This window comes from Channa argus, chromosome 9 (genome assembly GCF_033026475.1).
Source record: "Channa argus isolate prfri chromosome 9, Channa argus male v1.0, whole genome shotgun sequence".
NCBI lineage: Eukaryota > Metazoa > Chordata > Actinopteri > Anabantiformes > Channidae > Channa > Channa argus.
Genome location: NC_090205.1, coordinates 9,391,587 through 9,411,252, shown reverse-complemented (window position 1 = coordinate 9,411,252; position 19,666 = coordinate 9,391,587). Strand labels below are relative to the sequence as shown.

General features: G+C 38.6%; 2 protein-coding genes across 9 annotated transcripts in view; both read left to right on the top strand.

The window, feature by feature from the left end:
- The window catches only part of itprid2 (ITPR interacting domain containing 2), a 41,429-nt gene extending 37,299 nt beyond the window's left edge, over window positions 1–4,130 (top strand). For all 8 annotated transcript variants that reach the window (XM_067515430.1, XM_067515428.1, XM_067515427.1 and 5 more), the window contains one exon: window positions 1,165–4,130. In XM_067515430.1, the coding sequence (XP_067371531.1) occupies window positions 1,165–1,272 (108 nt within the window). In that variant the 3' untranslated portion in view covers window positions 1,273–4,130. The remainder of the gene's footprint in view (window positions 1–1,164) is intronic.
- A 1,747-nt stretch (window positions 4,131–5,877) lies between these two features.
- cwc22 (CWC22 spliceosome associated protein homolog) lies at window positions 5,878–19,090 on the top strand. Its single transcript, XM_067515652.1, has 20 exons — window positions 5,878–6,029; window positions 7,543–7,599; window positions 7,687–7,898; window positions 8,570–8,985; window positions 9,514–9,768; window positions 10,152–10,280; window positions 10,480–10,648; window positions 10,837–10,890; window positions 11,133–11,268; window positions 11,757–11,963; window positions 12,079–12,141; window positions 12,227–12,322; window positions 12,441–12,522; window positions 13,007–13,067; window positions 13,579–13,656; window positions 14,884–15,036; window positions 15,150–15,277; window positions 15,803–15,904; window positions 16,294–16,484; window positions 18,404–19,090. Exons 2-20 carry the CDS (start codon window positions 7,545–7,547, stop codon window positions 18,886–18,888), a joined length of 3,072 nt encoding a protein of 1,023 aa, XP_067371753.1. The 5' UTR covers window positions 5,878–6,029; window positions 7,543–7,544; the 3' UTR covers window positions 18,889–19,090.
- Window positions 19,091–19,666: the final 576 nt, after the last annotated feature.

The following is a 19,666-nucleotide window of genomic DNA, read 5'->3' as shown; positions in this document are numbered from 1 at the left end:
GATGGGAGCCGTCTGACAGGAAAACTGAGCTTTTTTGTAACTGCCTTATATGGAGGCCAGACAGGCTGCTTACGTTCCACTGAATTTACTGCTATTTTTAACAACTGCATTTAATGCAGAGTTTTGTTTTGTTTTTTTTTGGTTTGTTTGTTTTTCAAATTAAGAGTGATGAACAAACTGACTAAACAAAATCTAAGTGACCCATGTAAAAAATCAACGCTTTCAAACCTACTGGGTAGTTTTCTCTGACAACAATAGCTCTTTTACCAACATTTTTTAAATGCAAGAATGGTTTAAATTTCAGTGTATTAATTACTAGATCAGACTTTGTTTCATACTGGTAAATGTTGCAAGACTGTCCTGGCAATGCAACCCTACAGGCTTCTTTAGAAGGTCACCACTGTTTTACCTTCACATAATCTGACTATAGTGTTTCATGCCTGACGATACGATAGCTTATGGTGAAATAGGTTATTTTTTATTGAGTTTCAGAGAAATTTCGGACACACACAAGGCAAAAGTGTCTCCATTCAGTTTCCGAAGATGTGTAATCATTTTAAAGTCAAATAACTAGAAAAGTTGCATAATTCTGTTTGAAGAAATTGTTTAAACTGTGGGAATTCAGTTAGTATCTGTCACACGACAATCACAAAACCTCAGCTAATTATCCATTTGTTGTTTCTGCATGTTGCTTGTTTTCCCTTTTTTGGTCAGTGCGTAGAATTATTTTTGACATTCAGTCATTTAGTCACATAAATGCTTTTTATGTTCAATCATCTTAAGGCCCTCTGCACAAAACTGCATTACTGTGGTAAGGTGGAAAAGGACTGTGGGAAACAAAAGACTGTCCCATTGAGTAATGAGATCATGTAAAATGAGGTGGGCAAAGACCTGCGAAAACTATTAAGTTGTATATTGTGTCATAGTGTGTTTTTGTTGTTTTGGCTGTTCATGCTGGACTGGTTGGCCATGGTGGTTTATATGGCAAATATGAAGCTGGAGAAATGTATGATTACTTATGTTTGGCGTAAAGACCTGAAAACTACCAGCCCCTACTATAGAAAAATCTGTCTGCCTATCAGTTATAGCTACTTTTAAATAGCCTACTAATGCAGATAAATGTTAATCCCAATCTGTTTCATTACTTCTGTCTCCACTTTGCAGATTCGGGAGAGCGTGGCACAGGAGGTCCGACAGGAGATCTACAGTGAGCTGCTGGCTGCTGTGTCACCACGGAGGTCACCCCTGCCCACCAGACAACAGCCCCTGTAGTAATATCACCAGCAGAGCACCACCCTTTCTCCTTCACCCTTCACATACCTGTTTATCTGTAACACTGTATAGCTGAGCAACACTGTCTGTGTGGAACACTATGTGTCTGTAACACTGTATGTCTGTAACACTGATGATGAAATGAACAACTACATGTGATAAACCACGTCGACCCCACCTGTGGCCCTACATGTTAATGAGCATGATCATTAGCAGCAGAGCGAGGGTGCAGCTTCAAACGAACACGAAGAGCCTATTTCCACTGTCTGCAGGGTTCTTGTGTGCTGGAAACCAGTCTGAACCAGTCTGCCCACATGAGGTCCAGCATCCACTTCCCAGTGAGGAATCAGAAATGTGCTATCCCAACCTCTTTTCTTTTTCTGAACTGTTTTAAATGAAAGTCTGGCCTTAAACTACAACTACCACCACTAACAGTGCTATACTGCTATACTGTTTTACCACTACTAATCCCAGCTTTTTATGTGATCACAGTCTGAGATTAGATCAGGACATCTTGACATCTATCAGACATCTTGTTCCAATGTTCCTCATTGCCCAGGTAATAGAAATACATTGAAAGTCCACAATAATATAATGGTAACCTAAAACATTTTAGCTTACTCAAACTATGGATTATTCACAAACTGATCAGGGTGAAATGTAGTCAGTAGTTGTTGTGGGTACACTCAAAGTTGGAAACAACCTTTGTTCTCATCGTGCTGCTCTTTAGTTCAGAGTTTCAAAATTGGTGCCTGAGAACTCTGCTTTCGCTCCAATATAATATATGTGAATTTAACAGTGATTTGATGCTCATAACAAGAAAATATGACATGTTAAAGATTTAAAACAGGAAAACATGTCTCTGTTAGTCTAAAGATCAGAGGAGTAACTGAACAGTTTAAGACAAGACTGTCTTCTGCATGAAGAGAGAGAGGGGGGAGACCATACAGGTAACCAACTTCCTTGTAACAATACCACAGATGCTTAAATTGTCTTTTCATACATCCACATTCTTTATCCCTTTATTCCTTTGTATTAAGAGTCTGCTGATTGTCAAAATCTCTTTGAATGTTAAGGCCACTCATCCATCCACATTTCAGGTTGATATAAACACTTTAAAGAAGAGGCTAAGTTTTACCTTCAAAGGATCATGAGGTCATCTTTCCTTTTTCATTATTATTATTATTATTATTATTATCATCATCATCATCACTGTTGTCATTACTTAATGTTATTTTTCATTCCTCTACTGATTGAAAGTTATTGAAATCACAATAACTTCACTTTTTTATTATAATTCCTTTTCTCTGTGTTTTTCAATGTATGGTACACTGTGCTCTGTACAGGTTGGTATTACAGTCTGGATTGTGTTTGTGTGCGAGAAAAGATTATAGCACTTGTTCAGTACCTTCAGGCTTTAAATCCAGCCTTGATCACTGAGTTTGGGTGACATTGCATTTGTCCTCTCTGTTTCTCTGTGGGTTTCATGCGGTGCTTGTAGGAACAGGTGATTACTCGTCTCTGATTGTTAAGAATCCATAGTCTTCTTAGTCCTGCTAACTTCCCAACATGTAAGTGCAACAGTTCTGAATGTGTTAGAAGTTAGACTGTGATCATTAATGATTGTGTAGGCGAGCAGTTTCCACTCACGTTGGGTGTTTGTGCACCTAATCTAGGCTAAACATGTTGTAAACACAAAGATTTTTACAGATGTTGGACTGTTCCTTTTATATTTGATGGTTACATGATGGCGTTAGTGATTCACATCGTGTGTCTAGAGATCAACATTTAGGCCTAGATCAGCAGCAGTAGCAGGTTTCAGTAAGTTGTCATGGTGACGATGATGATGATGATTTAATGACAGGTCAGATGGAGGGGCGTAACAAGCATGCAGTGTGTCCTAAACCTTAGCTGCATTGGCATGTTAGCTTAACACTGTCCTATAGCAAATCTGTGTGCAATAATATAAATGTATTTATTAATTATTGAGATTTGTTTTTTAAATAAATTATCACTACCACTAAATCACTGCTAACATTTCAGATTTTAAAACACAGAAACAAACTGTGTACCTGCATGTCTAACAAAAATGAATCAATTAATTACCTAACTGATCGTGGAATTATTCACTATATTATTTTATTCTCTGCATTAAAGCCTGTGTTGTATCTTTGTCATCACTCATAGGTTTTTGTATATAATGTCACATACTAAGGACAAAAGACATCTTCGTAGCTTGGTGAAACAAGGACTCAGTAACAAACTGGCAAACATGCCCCTAAATACCTCTTTTTTTAAATCTTCTTAATGGAACAATAATTCTAAAAATGTCCATCCAGGCTCACATTAGAAATTTTAAATTATCTGGTGAACACTGTGTATGTTCATTCTTGAACTTGGGGAGCAATAGAAAATCTAATCTCAAAGGTTCACTTACTAATGATTTGGAGCGTTCACACACATTTGATAAGCAAACTGAGCTGTCTTTTTGTCTTTTAGTCATGCTCCTAATTATTATCTACTTGACCTTAAACTGTAAATTATCATCACTGTTTATTGTGTTTGTTGGAAAACTTTTGTCAAGTTTCACTGATCACAAACTCTGCTCTGCTGGAACACATACTGTGAGCGCTGAGGCTCTTGTATGTGTTTTTTTTTATTGGATTATTTTTTTTACTGATCAAGGATACTTTACATGCTTCTAATTACACTTTAATGTCTAATTGTTGGTGTTCAATATGTTTTGTTAATGTCTATTAATGATGATTTGTATTTTATACTGATGTCTTGTCAAGGGGATGCAGGGGAGGGATCACTCTGTAGAGATGAGAATAATAAAGATGTATTTATTTTCAGTACAGGTGAGTGATGTCTTCTGACACTGTGTGTGAAAGAGTGTGTGAGAGTGTGTGTGAGAGTACGCTCCCCAGTTGCATAAGCAGTTTCTGGTATTAAATAAGTATACAAAGATGGAGAAAGTACTTGGAGCTCACACCTTTTCCTGAGCTGCAACACCCATGTCCTGTATTGGCTGAAGTACAATTGAGGTATTAATAGTAATTTGTTTTTCATGCTACATTTTACTCCACACAGATTTGCATTTCTTATTCATTTAGTTTCTCATACAACCTGTTTAGAAAGGAGTAGGCCTACAAACAAGACATTAAACAGCACAAAAAGAATGCAAATAAGAGTGAAAAATGCAGTAACACACCATGATTCAAAAAAAATAAATTGCTTTTCCTTTACAATAAAAGCCAAATATATGTGTATGAGATATGAGGTATTGTTACACATTTCCTGACCTTTCAACTTCTTTCAGCACTTGGAGAATTGAGTCACACTGAGTCTAAATCTTTAGTGTTAAATCGCTACTTCAGCTTCTATCAGCATTTGTAGCTTGACTGCCACTATTATATCAGATGGCTTAGGATTCAAAGTCATCATGGATTATCATCAGGGAGGCATCAAATTTGTTCCATATTCAATCTGATGTGTGATGAGCCCAAACAAACTGCCAGATTCCTTTCTGGAGCCACAAGAAAAACATTCTGGGATTACAAAAGGAGAATAAAGATTTTTTGATTTATTTTTTAAATTTTTTAATTGTAAGTTCTCCAAGATGTGTGGAACAATCAAACTGCTTTTTTCAAAGTACTTTGAAAAAACATAAGAGGGGCAACAGTGGAGGGATCCCTCTTCCAGGACAGACAGACGTGCATTAGATATTTTAAAAAATGAACAGGGCAACAAAATAAATTCCCATTACAGACAATCAGAATGACACGTGAAAGATTATAGATTGGTTTGAGAAAGGAGAAAGGGTGACGGCACTGAGGCAAAGGATGGTCATACCAAACAGATTGTTAATAAGTTAATTTAAGATTTGTAAGGGGGGTTAGAGTCCTCCTGAAAGACCCCCCCTCTCTTTCTCTGTCAATCCTACCCAATCCTCAGAATTAAGTGTGTGAGAAATATACATCTTTTATTAGTACTCTACAGGTAAAGGACGTGCACATTGCGCCCTCGAGTGCATGAATTTTCCGTCGCGGGTGTGTTTGTTTTGCCAAGAACACACTGATAACCACGTGTGTACTTGGATAAAACGAGAACACGATAACCTGGATGGTTCTCCCCAGGGGGCATCTTAAGCCAGATGGGATTTTTCTCACATATTAATAAATAATAGGTATTCCATATTTTGTTCTAAATAAATGCTACACTCTTCACATGACACTTCTAATTGTTTTAGTTAGGCATCCTTCTGTGTTTGACTTTGCCAATGTAGTCCCATCTAAAAACCTTAAGAGGCAACAAGGAAAAATTAAATCCATCAAAACCTTATTTTGTTCAGAACACAACACTTTAAATACAGTGGAAGTTGGGGCACATGAAACACAAAGGTGGTTGCAGATGGAGTTACCACCTAGGTGGGCATATTTCCTCATTTTAGGAAATACACCGTTGTCTACTTTTGATCTACGGTAATTTACAGATTGAGGAAGTGCCAATGTTGCAATGCTGACAGAGGGGAAGCCCGCTCCGCCAGGTGTCCAAGCCAGGAAGCGAAACTGAGTTTAACGTTTACCACTATAACGTCGACCACTGGCGCTGTTTTAAACATAAGGACTTTTATTTTGACACCCGGAAACTGTGCCTGACCTGGAAGTGTTTGACGGTCACTGTAAGGAAGTTTTCCGCCACAAAAAAGAACGACACTGATTTAACAGAGTGAAGAACATTCAGAAAACAAAACGGTAAGTTAACATCTAAACGTAAAAAGGAGACAATAGAAAGAATTTGTCATCAATATCGGAGAAGAGGAACTCACTTGGTTTTCCCCACTGCTTGATAAGAAAAAGCAGTTTAGCTAGGCCAGCAGAGCATTATCAGCTTAGCTAACTCTACTTCCCAGCACACATGGCGATAAAACTCATTCGTTCGTGAGAAAATAGTTTCATAAATACTAATTATATTGTTGCTAGAACAATTTTGCTAAGTTAATCTATAAACTATTAATTTTGATATTCAAACTTACATGTATGACTATATCCGTTCGCTTAACAATAATAGCGTTAACGTTAGCCGCTAAACTGTTGCGGGAAACTCCTTTTAAAGTGACTGTTGTGCCCGAATCTCCCCGGACACACTACTTTGTTTCTAAATACCCAGTTCACCCAAATAACCAAAACGGTAGCATCCAGAATAATTTTTTATCTGCTGTTTTCGGGAAGTGTGACTTAACGTGAGATTTACACGAGGCCCCAAACGAACATTTGGAAGTTGGAACCACACTGTGTTGCAAATACTGGTTAAATCATTTGACTAAATAATTAGCCCAAAAGAAATGCACAGGTTGTTTGTTTACATAATAACAGCAACGTGTCTAAATGAACAATGAAACAGTTTTGTCTTGCTGGAATCATTCTCCTTGTTCGTACTGACGTTTAAAATGTGTATTGGTTAAGAACCTTGACATGACCTGGTGTAGGCTAAAATACAAAACAGGGCATGTTGTAATGAAGGGATGTGACTTTTGAAGATGTCCACTTAACAGATAAGACCAGCGTATTTGTCTATGCCTGCGTTAATAGATGTTTCTAGACAGTTACAGACTCATTTCAGTAATTAGATGGAATTAATTGATTTTCAGTCCTAATATGGGACTTGTTGATAATAGTAAAGCTGTAGTAGATCAACTGCTTTCGTCTCTAGAGTAAAGAATATTGTGCTGAATGTAGTCCAGAAATGGTTACTTTTCTACTGTTTGAATTAAGTTTGCTTAAAACTGTTGTGGACAGGTAATTACTGTTTTAATAATGAAATGTTTTTGTTTTTTTGAATGTGTATGTTTATGTCCCTACCATGTGCACAGTGGGGAAAATATTACCATGTAATTATTATGTATTATAAACTTATTTAGAGACATTCAAAGACAGTCTTTGATTTGGTCTTTTATTATAATTTACTGACAACCAGATAAATACTTGTTGTTTGATTGTGGGGAAAATTCTGAATTCTGTTCAGTGTCTTCTTCAGCACAGTCTCCGATCTCCAAGATTTTTCTCTTATGATTCTATACTCAATTATTTTTATGTATTTTTGAACTGTTGGTGGTCCTTTAACTAGATGTTTAAAATGACCGCTTTGACATTGATAATACATTGAACATTGAATACACTGAAATTGATAATACAATTGTTACCTGTAATCTTGGATGCCTGTTATCATACCTATTTGTCATAGTGATACCATGTCTGTGTTATTCAGGTATGGACTCTCCGGGCAGAAGTCGAAGTCCCAGTCCTGCACAGAGAAAACACAGCGGTGACGAAAACCAACTTTAACAATACTTTATCTTTAATTAGTAGTACTAGCCATAGTTTTAATATTCATCACTATCTCTATTTTCAGGCCCTTCAGAAGATGAATCCAGTCCAGTAGCTGAAAGGCCCCACCAGGCTGGCTCTGGTAAGAGAAGCCCCAAAGAGAAGACATCCCCTCAGACCAGTCCTGTGGGCCGCAGCCCTGCATCCAGCGGCTCTGACAGCAGCAGCAGCAGCGATGATGAGGACGAACATAATGGGGTGCTGAGGAAGATTAGAAGCAGTGTGGCTCAGATTAAAGTAAGGAAGAAGTGATGTGCACATCACTGGCATTTCACCAAGATAATTTAATGATAATTATTATTATCCTTTTACTGGATATCTTTTTAAGTGTGGTCTCTTTTTTTTTTGTATTGGTAGAGCGAAGAAGTCTTCAAGTTATTATACATGCAGTTTCTTATGACAGTCGTTTCACATGTGCAAGTAAAAAAAGTAGCAATATAAATTAAGTTTTGTTACCTATATATAATGTACCTTGATTTTCTGATTCTTGATTGGTCAGTTTTCATGGCTCTTCTGGAATGGTCAGGTTTAATATTAGCTGGCCTGCTTTATGAGAAAGAGCAGTGAAGAAAATACTGAATACTCTATAGAATAAAGATGCAGCTTGATGACTGACAGTCTCATAAATGGAAGAGAGCTTTGTGTCCATTCCTGTCATCTTGGCACGAACTCCCTCGGTACCTGCAGGCTATTACTTAATGTGACCCTTACCCAGGCTGAATCCTGAGCAAAACTGCAGCTTCTGCATTGTCTCTTATTCAGCTAAATTTGGGTTTTTAAAAATGGCAGCATAGTGGACCAGTTTTCTCTAAGGAGTTCATGTCCATTCTGCAGTCAGATGTCGACGCATATCATTTTAACCTGTTGAGACCAGAGGAAATTCCTCTGACACTGTCTGTTTGTTCCAGAAATCCAGGTCCAATTCCAAAGAGCAAGACAAATCCAGGTCCAGAGAGAGAGACAGATCTAGATCCAGAGGACACGACAGTTCCCGGTCCAAATCGAGAGAAAGAGATGGATCCACGGGAAGAGACAGATCCAGATCCAGTGGAAGAGACAGATCCAGAGAGATAGTCAGCTCGAGAGGACAAGACAGATCCAGGTCTAGGGGACGAGACAAATCAAGAGAGAGGGACAGATCGACATCTAGAGCAAGAGACAGATCTAGAGGACAAAACAGATCTAGGTCTAGGGGACGAGATGGATCCAGAGAGAGAGTCAGGTCAAGGTCTAGAGGACGAGACCGATCCAGGTCTAGGGGACGAGACAGATCCAGAGACAGAGACCGTGACAGGGAACGCTATGACCGAGGACGCTATGCAAGGTAACTGAGATGCACATAGCTTGTGCACATGTTACTTTTACTCTACTACAGTTACTTTTTGCAGATGAAGGTTCTTATACAAACAGGATAAATGTTGATGTTTTATTAAAATTATTAACCACTTTTCAGTTTAAAACACTTGGGATGTAGCCATGTTTCATGCACATGCTCTGGTGTTTGTTTTTCTATATTTTCTTTCTTTCAAGCAGCCCTGGTATTGGTTTGTTTCTGGAGTATAAAAACTTGACATTATTTTCACTTTACAGTTTTAAGTTTGTGTACTTCTGCCACTTTAGCATAACCATCTGAATGGGGCTCAAGAAAAAACACATTTAGAGCAAATTGTAGTTTAATCTAGCCTTGTTTAAGAACGAGAGAATTTCTTACCCAAAAAAAATGTGAGTACGCCAAAGGCATAGTGATTGTTTTTAAGATTTTAGTCGTTTTTAAAGTAGTAACACAAGTAGCTGAATTGAACTTTAAGAATTTGCCTCATCCTCTTTTTTTTCATCCCTCTGCTTTCCCCAGAGATCGTTATGATGATCGCCGTGACAACAGGGATGGGCGTTTTGACCGCCGGACCAATTGGGATGCAGAGGCAGATCGCAGGAGGCGGGGCCGCTCTGCTTCCTCTCAACCTGACAGGGAACCCGTGGCAGCTGATGAGCCTCCAGTCAAGAAGAAGAAGGAGGAGCTTGATCCAATCCTGACGAGGACCGGTGGAGCGTACATCCCCCCTGCCAAGCTGCGCATGATGCAGCAGCAAATCACTGACAAGAGCAGGTAAGAGGGTGCTTTCTTAGTTCATTTAAAGACACAAGTCAATCCTGTAAAAAGCGTCTTGTATATCCTTGGTTATTGCTCCTCAGACAACACTCTTTGAAAGGCTTCTGGAGTGAGCAAGGAGTGTGGAAAGACTTGAGATGTACCCATAGCACACTCAGTGGCAGTACACATGATCTGGTTCAGCCATCTTAAAAGACACTGAGCACTCCTCACCGAGACATTGAGTACTGTGCAACTGGATTTATAAAGATTTGACCATAGGCTTTGATGAGTTATGATTTAACATTGACTAACCAAACAAAGGTGATTGTGTTCTGAAAATCTTGTTTAGCTGTTTATTTAAACAGCTCTGTATAATGTGTGTTTTTACCCGATTGCAGTCTGGCCTATCAGAGGATGAGCTGGGAGGCTCTGAAAAAGTCTATCAATGGTTTGATTAACAAAGTCAACGTGTCAAACATTGTAAACATCATCCAGGAACTGCTGCAGGAGAACATTGTCAGGGGCAGGTGAAGAACACACACCATTAATTAACAGTAACACTTGATATTCAAATTATCAGAACATCTAAAACCTTTCTTGAATACTTAAATTAGTTATTAAAAATACAGTTCCATGTTAATATTAGAGCTTGATGTAAAACTGAGCTTGTTCAAGGGTCTTGAGTTATGTCCTGTCTGATTGAAACGCCATAACTGTGTCTGTTAGAGGTCTGCTGGCTCGTTCAGTGCTGCAGGCACAGGCTGCATCTCCGATCTTCACTCATGTCTATGCCGCTGTTGTGGCTATCATCAACTCCAAGTTCCCTCAGATTGGAGAACTGATCCTCAAACGCCTCATATTAGCCTTCAGGAGGAGCTACCGCCGCAACCTCAAGGTACTAGTCTGACTGTATCTGTGAATTAACAACAACTGTTGGGTTAAAAATAACTTCACAAAAGAAACACAGTTCTTGTCATCTGTGATTCTGCATCAATCCCAAATATAAAAGATTGATCAATATAACCATATTACTATTAGCAGTATTAGTGATGTATTAAGATGTGTCTGTCTTTTGTTTAACAGCAACAGTGCCTGACAGCCTCAAAATTTGTGGCTCACCTCATTAACCAGAACGTGGTAGGTCTCCTTCTCTGATCTAACATTAAAAGAGAGTTTAAGTGATGGCGTTTACCTCTAACAAGGGGTTTTTACTTCTCTCTCTGCCTCTCTCTCTCTGTCTCACTCTCTGTCTCTCTCTCTCTGCCTCTCTCTCTCTCTCTCTGTCTCTCTATCTCTGTCTCTCTCTCTGTCTCTCTCTCTGTCTCTCTCTGTGTCTCTGTCTCTCTCTCTCTCTGTCTCTCATATATCTCTCACCCTAGGCCCATGAGGTTTTGTGTCTTGAGATGCTCACTCTTCTGCTGGAGCGACCAACTGATGACAGTGTGGAAGTCGCCATCTCCTTCCTGAAGGAGTGTGGACTCAAACTGACTGAAGTCTCCCCCCGAGGAATCAACGGTACACAGCAGCTGCAACTGTTGGCTGTTTATCTTTGTTGACGTCATAGTTAGAGATGAGGATAATAGCTGATCATCTCAGTTACAAATGAAAAAAACTCTCTGCCCAGCCCTTCATGTCTCCCGTGAAAAAGCAGTTAAGGTTACAAGCTCGTTTTTCTTCGTTTCTACTGTTTTATTAACTTGTTCAAAGAAATAATCCAAAATACCACAATTTAGCAAGTGAACATTTGATTCTTTATTTCAAATTTAATATTTTAATATTTAATGCTGTATTAGTTTACAGGTTCAGCTCTTAAATTTCAAAAAATTACAGTTAAACAGTGAGACATAATCACTCCCAGACGTTCAAGTGGAACATAGCACACTTGTTATCATAAAAGGTTAAATAGACATGAAATATTCCACCACATAAGTACAAAAGATAGGTCCTATATATACAGCTAATTAGATATTCTACCTGTTTGTTTGTTTGTTTGTTTTTTTCAGCCATATTTGAGCGTCTCAGGAACGTCCTTCATGAGTCAGCCATTGACAAGAGGGTGCAGTACATGATTGAGGTGATGTTTGCCATCAGGAAGGACGGTTTTAAAGATCATCCAGTGATCCCAGAGGGCCTGGACCTGGTAAACGAGGAAGACCAGTTCACCCACATGCTGCCACTGGATGATGAGTACAACCTTGAAGATGTCCTCAGTAAGATATAACAGTGGGAGTTGGCGGCGGGTGGTCTCCCTGGTTTTACATTTCTCTTCAGAAATAAATACAGTGTGTGTACGTCGTCCTAATCTGTGTCTGTCTGTTCATTCAGATGTGTTTAAGATGGACCCAGACTTCCTCGAGAACGAGGAGAAATACAAAACTCTTAAAAGAGGTGAGATTACGTACAAACTTCATTCTCAAATCAGCTGTTAACTTCCTGCCAATTTGACCAATTAGCTATTGCCTGTTCCTGTCAGAAATCTTGGATGAGGGCAGCAGCGATTCAGGTGAGGATGGAGATGGCAGCGATGAAGAAGAAGATGAGGAAGAGGAGAATGAGGAGGGCGCAGAAGGTGAGACGGCATACTGACCATTCATATGTTCTTAAATTAAATTGATAATGCTTTGATTTTTACTTATAATACCTTGAAAATAGCTGAAAAAAGTGTCACTTTTTTCCTCATCTCTCAGACGAGAAGGTCACCATCTTTGATAAGACAGAAGTCAATCTTGTTGCTTTCAGAAGAACCATCTACCTCGCTATACAGTCCAGGTAATAACACACACTACTTTACATCAATGGGAAGATGCTGATTAGCATACTGCATTCTCCAGCCCATTACCCTAACCCGAACTACCACATTTAATGTCTAACCTCATCAATCCCAAAAATCAAGCCTTTTAAAGTTATGAAGATTGGCCAAAATATTGTAAACTAAATTTTGTCCATACAGTCATAGAAAGGTGTGTGTGTGTGTACACACACACACACACACACAGAGTGACTCAGTTGTCTCTCAGGGTGTTCAGTTATTTACAGCTTCTGCTATATTTGATAGACTTGGACAGTATTTAAAGTGTGTGTGGCCCAGTTACCATGGTTTCATTGAAGAAGAGTTCACAGGTTTGGAGAACTGGATGAAATACTGAAACAGATGAAGAAAATACCCAAAAAATTACACACATGCACTAATGTGCACACCCAGTTTTTACACAAGCTCCCACCTGTACATCGACTGACTGTTTGTTTCTTGTAGTTTGGACTTTGAGGAGTGTGCTCACAAACTGATCAAGATGGACTTTCCTGAAAGTCAGACAGTGAGTACACACACACACACTCACACACTTGGCTAATGTAGAAGGTTCAGTAATGCAAACACACACACAGTAATAAGGATAAATGTGGAAACTTTTCTGTGTTAAGCCTTAGAGAAATGGGTTTCTTCTCATAGAATAACTCTAAAAGTGTTTGGTTGTGTCTAAAATCTAAAGTGTGGTAGCACAAAAGAAACTACCGTTCATAAATATTGGAACAATGTACAGCACCACATTGACTTTGAAATGGAACCCTAAATGTGAAGTTGAGATTCAGTGGGGTTGACAAAAGCATCAACTATTCAGGAAGATTAAGGAGCCAGCTTTAGGTTTGAAATGTTGTTTTAAAAAGGGTTTTATTTTTTAATTGATATTTTATTCAATCTTCTCTTTAAACAAACAAATATGACAAAGTGTGCACTGCAGGGCACAATTCAAGTTTGTTTTATTATAAATGTTATTGTCTGTAGTAATAAGTTGTTAATAATATAATTTTATGTTTATGCACGAACAGAAAGAGTTGTGCAACATGATCCTGGACTGCTGCGCTCAACAGAGAACCTATGAGAAGTTCTTCGGCCTCCTGGCCGGGGTGAGAGAGACACACACACACACACACACACACACACACACACACACACACACACACACACACACACACACACACACACTCTAAGATAAAAGATAGATAAAAGATTTGTAAAGCTATGAAAACCACACATTCAAAGAACAACCTGAAGTTACATAGTTAAATCTGATCAATATTCTCATTTGGAATACAAATCACGATAATTCACACATTGACACATAAGTTACACGTAAATCACTATTTTGACAGACTATTTCTGCGTTGACTTTAGGTTAGTATCTTCAGTAACTGTTTATCTTCCTGAATCCTGTTTTCTTCAGGGGAAATCGCGAGATCACAGCACTGCTGGTTGAAACTAAAACTTGTCTCCTCAAGTCCAAACATCAAAAAGCTTATAGTTGATCATGTTAAACCTATTGAATATATGTCATTTCTCCTTAGATTTTAACTTCCCTAAGAAAACAAATCAGTTTTTCCAATTTTACATGAATCAAATGATATAGAGAAACGTGTGCTGTAAACTGTAGTCACAATATTTTCATCCATACAAGTGTGTAAATAAGCTTACGTTGCAGTATAGAAATTACTGGAAGGAAAGAGAGCTGCATGAGCAGAACTAACTCTGCTTGGACATAAGACAGAGAGAAGAAAGATGCGTCATATGGCACAACCTAGAGAAAGATTAAACAGCAGTTATTTTAAAATATCTATAAATTGTTTAATTAATAGGTTATTATACCAAAATAGCCAATATCATGATTTATTTGGAGAAACCAAGTAATTCTATGTAAAATCAGAATCAAATCCTCATAGGTGTAATGGACTGAGACCTCATAACTACATTTTGTGATAATTTGACTTCGAACCAGGGTCCTTAGATCCACTCATCAAATAGCTGAATAGTCGCCATTTATGTAATTCAAACACCACATCATTTTAAGGGTTTGGAAGTGTGAGAAAATGATATCAAAATCATACATTATAAGGCAGAGTAATTGCGTACACGCAGATGGCTCAGCCACTGTCTAATGTAGTATTAACTGTGTACTCTAGAATGTGTACTAAAGGGTGTGTGTGTGTGTGGGCACATTCAGTCACACTCTTTTATGTTCAATCACACCAGAAGCAAAAATATATTCTTATGTAAGTTACACATGGTCTAGATTGATTTACTGTTCAGACCAAGAAAGCCCTTGTTAACTGTGTGTTTGTTTGATTGTGTTTGTGTAGAGGTTCTGTTTGCTGAAGAAGGAGTACATGGAAAGTTTTGAGGGTATTTTTTCAGAGCAGTACGAAACGATTCACCGACTGGAGACTAACAAACTGAGAAATGTGGCCCGACTGTTTGCTCACCTGCTCTACACAGACTCTGTTCCCTGGAGTGTAAGCACACACACGTGCACTAACACATCACATAAATTAATTCCAGTCTGACCACTCTCACATTAAACATACATCAATCTATGTGCTGTATCTTGTGCATGTCTCTCATACAGGTGTTGGAGTGCATCAGGATGAGTGAGGAGACCACAACATCATCGAGCAGGATCTTTGTGAAAATCCTTTTTCAGGAGCTCTGTGCCTACATGGGCCTCCCCAAACTCAACCAGAGGCTCAAAGACCCGTACGGACAAAACACACACAAAAAGACGACAGTGATAGATTGATCACACAGACTATTCAAACTATTGTCTGCTTTATTCTTTTTGCTCAAATGGTTTCTTTTGATCAGTCTTTCTAAAAGCTGATACATGTTAGTGAAGATAAGTGACTTTGATGCTGTAATGGACAGTCCAGTCAAACCCTTAACAAAGTTCTGACAAATATTCTGTTAACTTTCAAAAGCTAAAGCTCCTGTGAGGCTATAACATCCAAAGGTTAGACAACTTAGTTTTTCAGCAGATTAACAGAACTCTGAGAACATTTTAAAGGTAATAGTACAGAAGCTCCTGATGAGATGTGGCAAAGGTCAGTTGTTAGTGGTTTAAAGTAATTTCTACTCCCTTTTGAAACATTTTGACAGTTCATATGATTTTAGGAGCCAAATTATGAACAAACCACAGTTTGTCTGCTGATAACAAAGCAATGGGTTAAACCATCCAACCAAATCATCATATTAAGCACGTGCGTGTGTCTGTCTGTGTTTCAGGACTCTGCAAGTGTTTTTTGAAGGTCTGTTTCCTCGTGATAATCCCAGAAACACTCGCTTCGCCATCAACTTCTTCACCTCAATTGGACTGGGAGGACTGACGTAAGAGACAAATACCAACATATTAGGCACACACATGCTCTACGTGCACAACACATACAAAAATATATCATCAGTTATGATGAACATTCCATTATTACTTTCCGAATAGGGACCAAAAGGTCTCCCCGATTAATATGGCAAAATAAGTATAAAAGTTTGTTTTTACAGTTGAAGAGTATATTTGACAAGTGTTAACTGTGAAATGTGTATGAATTCTTGCACAGACATTGTTAATGTACAGAGTCACAAGAAAAAGAAATGTCACTGTTTGCACCAAGGTCGCAAATATCAACAAACACAATATTTCTAAGCTGAGAAAACACAAACAGTCGTGATGTTTCAGGCCTTTATTGAACAGAGTTACATTGAAACTTGTGTCTCTCTCCTAGGGATGAGTTGAGGGAACATTTGAAGAATGCTCCAAAGATGATCATGACTCAGAACCAGGAAGTGGAATCCTCTGACTCCTCCTCGTCATCTTCATCCTCCTCGTCCTCATCTGACTCCTCCTCAGACTCATCCAGTGACTCAAATTCAGAATCCTCAGACTCGGACTCCTCCTCCAGCAGCAGCAGCTCAGGTATGTTGTTAAAAGGAAATTGTGTCAAAATCATGGGATATTTTTTTGCACTTTTAAATTGAAGACTTTGACTCTCACAAGGCTAAAGAAAATTTGACAAGTGTTGTCATGTTGCTTGTAGAAAAACTAACTTTTTTGTTTGTTGATTTTCTTTCGCTTATTTTTCCATTAAGCCCTTTTTAAAGTACCTATAATATTATAGTAAAACCTAATAATATAACTATTATTTACTAAAAAATAATAATTCAGCAGTCATTTATATTTCAATATAATAATTCAAAATATGCTCTGCATACTTTGCTGTTCCATTTAAGTTAAAGGAATGTGTTGGAATCTATGTTTCTTCTCTACTGAACTTTTGTTACTGTAACAGAATAGACAATCCCTGTCCTCTGCTGTCTGCTGCTGATAGGTCTATCTGCTAGCAGCTGCAGCTGTTACAGGGTCCTGCCTGGTTTGGAGTGTGACTGTCTCAGTGTCCACCAGAACCTGCGAAACATTAGGTTGAAAAGTTAGAACATTACGTGCAGTACATACAGCTTTTAATGACTTCCAGCTTTAGGTGGATGTAAGCTAACGTGTTCGTAGCAGTTAGCGATTAACCAACACATTCATTGTGGTGAACACATGACGTTGAATGGGGAACTGCAGGCACAGCTGAAGTTCTAGCTTTTCTTGTTAAACGATTTAAACAATCACTGGTTTTGTCCAGCTGAGTTAGGATGCAACTTTGACTTTACCTGAGCTGTCTGCTCCCTCTCTGCTGCAGACAGGCACACCTGGCTGAGCTCCACCCTTGCTCAGACTAAGAGAGAAGAAGCTGCTCCACAAGTTTATTTCCTTATTCACTAATCGCAGGGGTGTCTTAATAAAAAAATCATATTTGGTGATTTCAGAACACAAATATTTATGTCATGTTCTAGTTAACTTTTAACAAATAAATCCGCACACTGTGAGGTAATTTCTTTGTTTTCCCAAAATTGACCAAGGTACCAAATCACTGTCTACTGTTAATTGCTAGCCCAAAATTCTCATATAAACTCTGGTGTTGTATTTAACGCATGTGTTACATATGAGAATGTCTGCATGAGAAGCGTCCTCGCGTATGAAACTCCACCCTCGTTTTCAGTCAAGATAGAAAACTGTATCCCATACAGTGTTTTGTTTACAAAAAATGTTCTATTACTCAACTATAACGGCAATCAAGTAATAGAAAGGTCATCAATATGCCAGTTCGCTCGCTTTAAATCCTCCTGTCAATATGGGACAGAGCAGTGCATTGCATGTTGATTTGGCACAGTTTTTATGCCGGATGCCCTTCCTGATGCAACCCTCCCCATTTTCTACTGGGCTTGGGACCGGCACTGCACAGTTGGTGATGGGGGTAGGCTTTTTGGGGTTAAGTGTCTTGCCCAGAGACAGTTGGACATTCGACACACCCCGACCAGTTCTTTCTATTAAAATTTTATTCATGGTTTGTACTGTTTTTTTTTTTGTTTTGTTTTTTTTTCTCATAGATTAAATTAAAGTAGACAGTTTACACTTTAAACATATTCATTGTTTTACTTCCAATGAACTATGGCTTTTCTTGGGAAAGAGTATCACTGCTGCATGTTCAAAAGGCTGCAGGTTATTTGGGGTGATCTACATGAGGAAAACTACAGTAGTAAAGAAGTGACATACTAAAAGCAAAGCATTTCAGAAAAGTGTTTTGGTTCTTTTTGTTATAGAAAAACATAAAAAATGGTGGCTATAAAGGGGTGATTAAATTTGATTTCAGTTAGACTTTTAAGATGTCCAGGGATTCAGGGAGCAGTTTCTTTGACCTGAATTCAGCTGCCCTCAGTGTAGAAACAGTCTAATGAGTTTGTGATAGATTACCGCATTTCTTTTTTTTTCCCCCTCTCCTTGTTTTCCAGACTCAGACACCAAACACAGGAAGAGAAAGAAGAGGAAAGAACAACCTGAGGAGAAGAAGAAGAAGAAAGAGAAGGACAAGAAGAGGAAGAATAAACCCTCTGCCAAGAAGCGATCTGGACAAAAGAATGACGGCGACGAAGATGACAGTGACGATGAGAAGCAGGCGAGGAAGAACGGGAAAGACCGTGCACGTGAGACAGAGGATCGTGAGCGTGAGGGCACCCGCCGGAGCAGACGAGATGAAAGAGCGGAAGAAGAAGAGGAAGAGCAAGAGAGGGAGAGGAGACAAAAAATGGACGCTCAAGTTAGAGAAAGAGGGAGAGAGGGCGACAGAGGGAGGGAAAGACACTGGGAGCGAGTGAGGGAGAGAGACACTGAGGAAAAGAGAGAGAGGGAAAATGAGCGAGATAAGCAGAGGGATAGAGAGAGGAATAAGGAGAACAGAGACAGGAACAGAGAGCGAGAAGAGAGAAGGAGGAGATAAAAACCCCTAATCCCTCCGTCCTGGAGCAGAAGCGCTGGACTAATAACTGTCAGACAAGTGAATCTTTTCCTTCTGTCATCCCTCTCTTCTTTACCTCATTCTTCCACTGTGCTGTTTTGGATTCAGAACCTTTTTCTCTGTATTTTCTATTGTTGTTTTGTTGATGAAATGAGAAAAACAATTAAAGTTGCTTTAGATGTTTTTTAATCTGCTCTATTTCAACTGTTTCCAGATCTGAGCGTTAGCACAGTATTTGAATAATCTTGGTGAAAAATAATAATCTGAAAAAAAAAATGATATTGCTGACATAAGAAGCTGCTGTCCCCAGAAAAATAACAGCATCTGTTGTTTACTTTACAGATGCTTGTTTTCTTGCTCAGAGTTAGATGAAGATTGGTATTGTCAGTTTGCTCAGAACAAAACTGGAGCATGAAGAATAGCTTATCTTAGCTTAAAGACTGGAAGCAGGTTATAACATTTAACTTCTCTGTCCAAAGGTAACAAAATATTACCTTTGGACCGGTAAAAAGGTTAAAAAAAGTTGAATCTGTCATGTGTAAAACTGTAAATTTGTGGTGTCATAAGGGATTATTTGTCACTTTATTTTTTCAGAAACAGTTAATATTAATCGACCCCACTTTGCAAGTGTTAGTCAAACAACTAATTTCCAGCTGTTCTTCAGCCACTTTAAATTAGCTATAAAAAAACAACAACAAAACACAATTTTTGTTTTCTGATAAAAGCACATGAATTTGTGGACTCTACACACCCTGCCAAG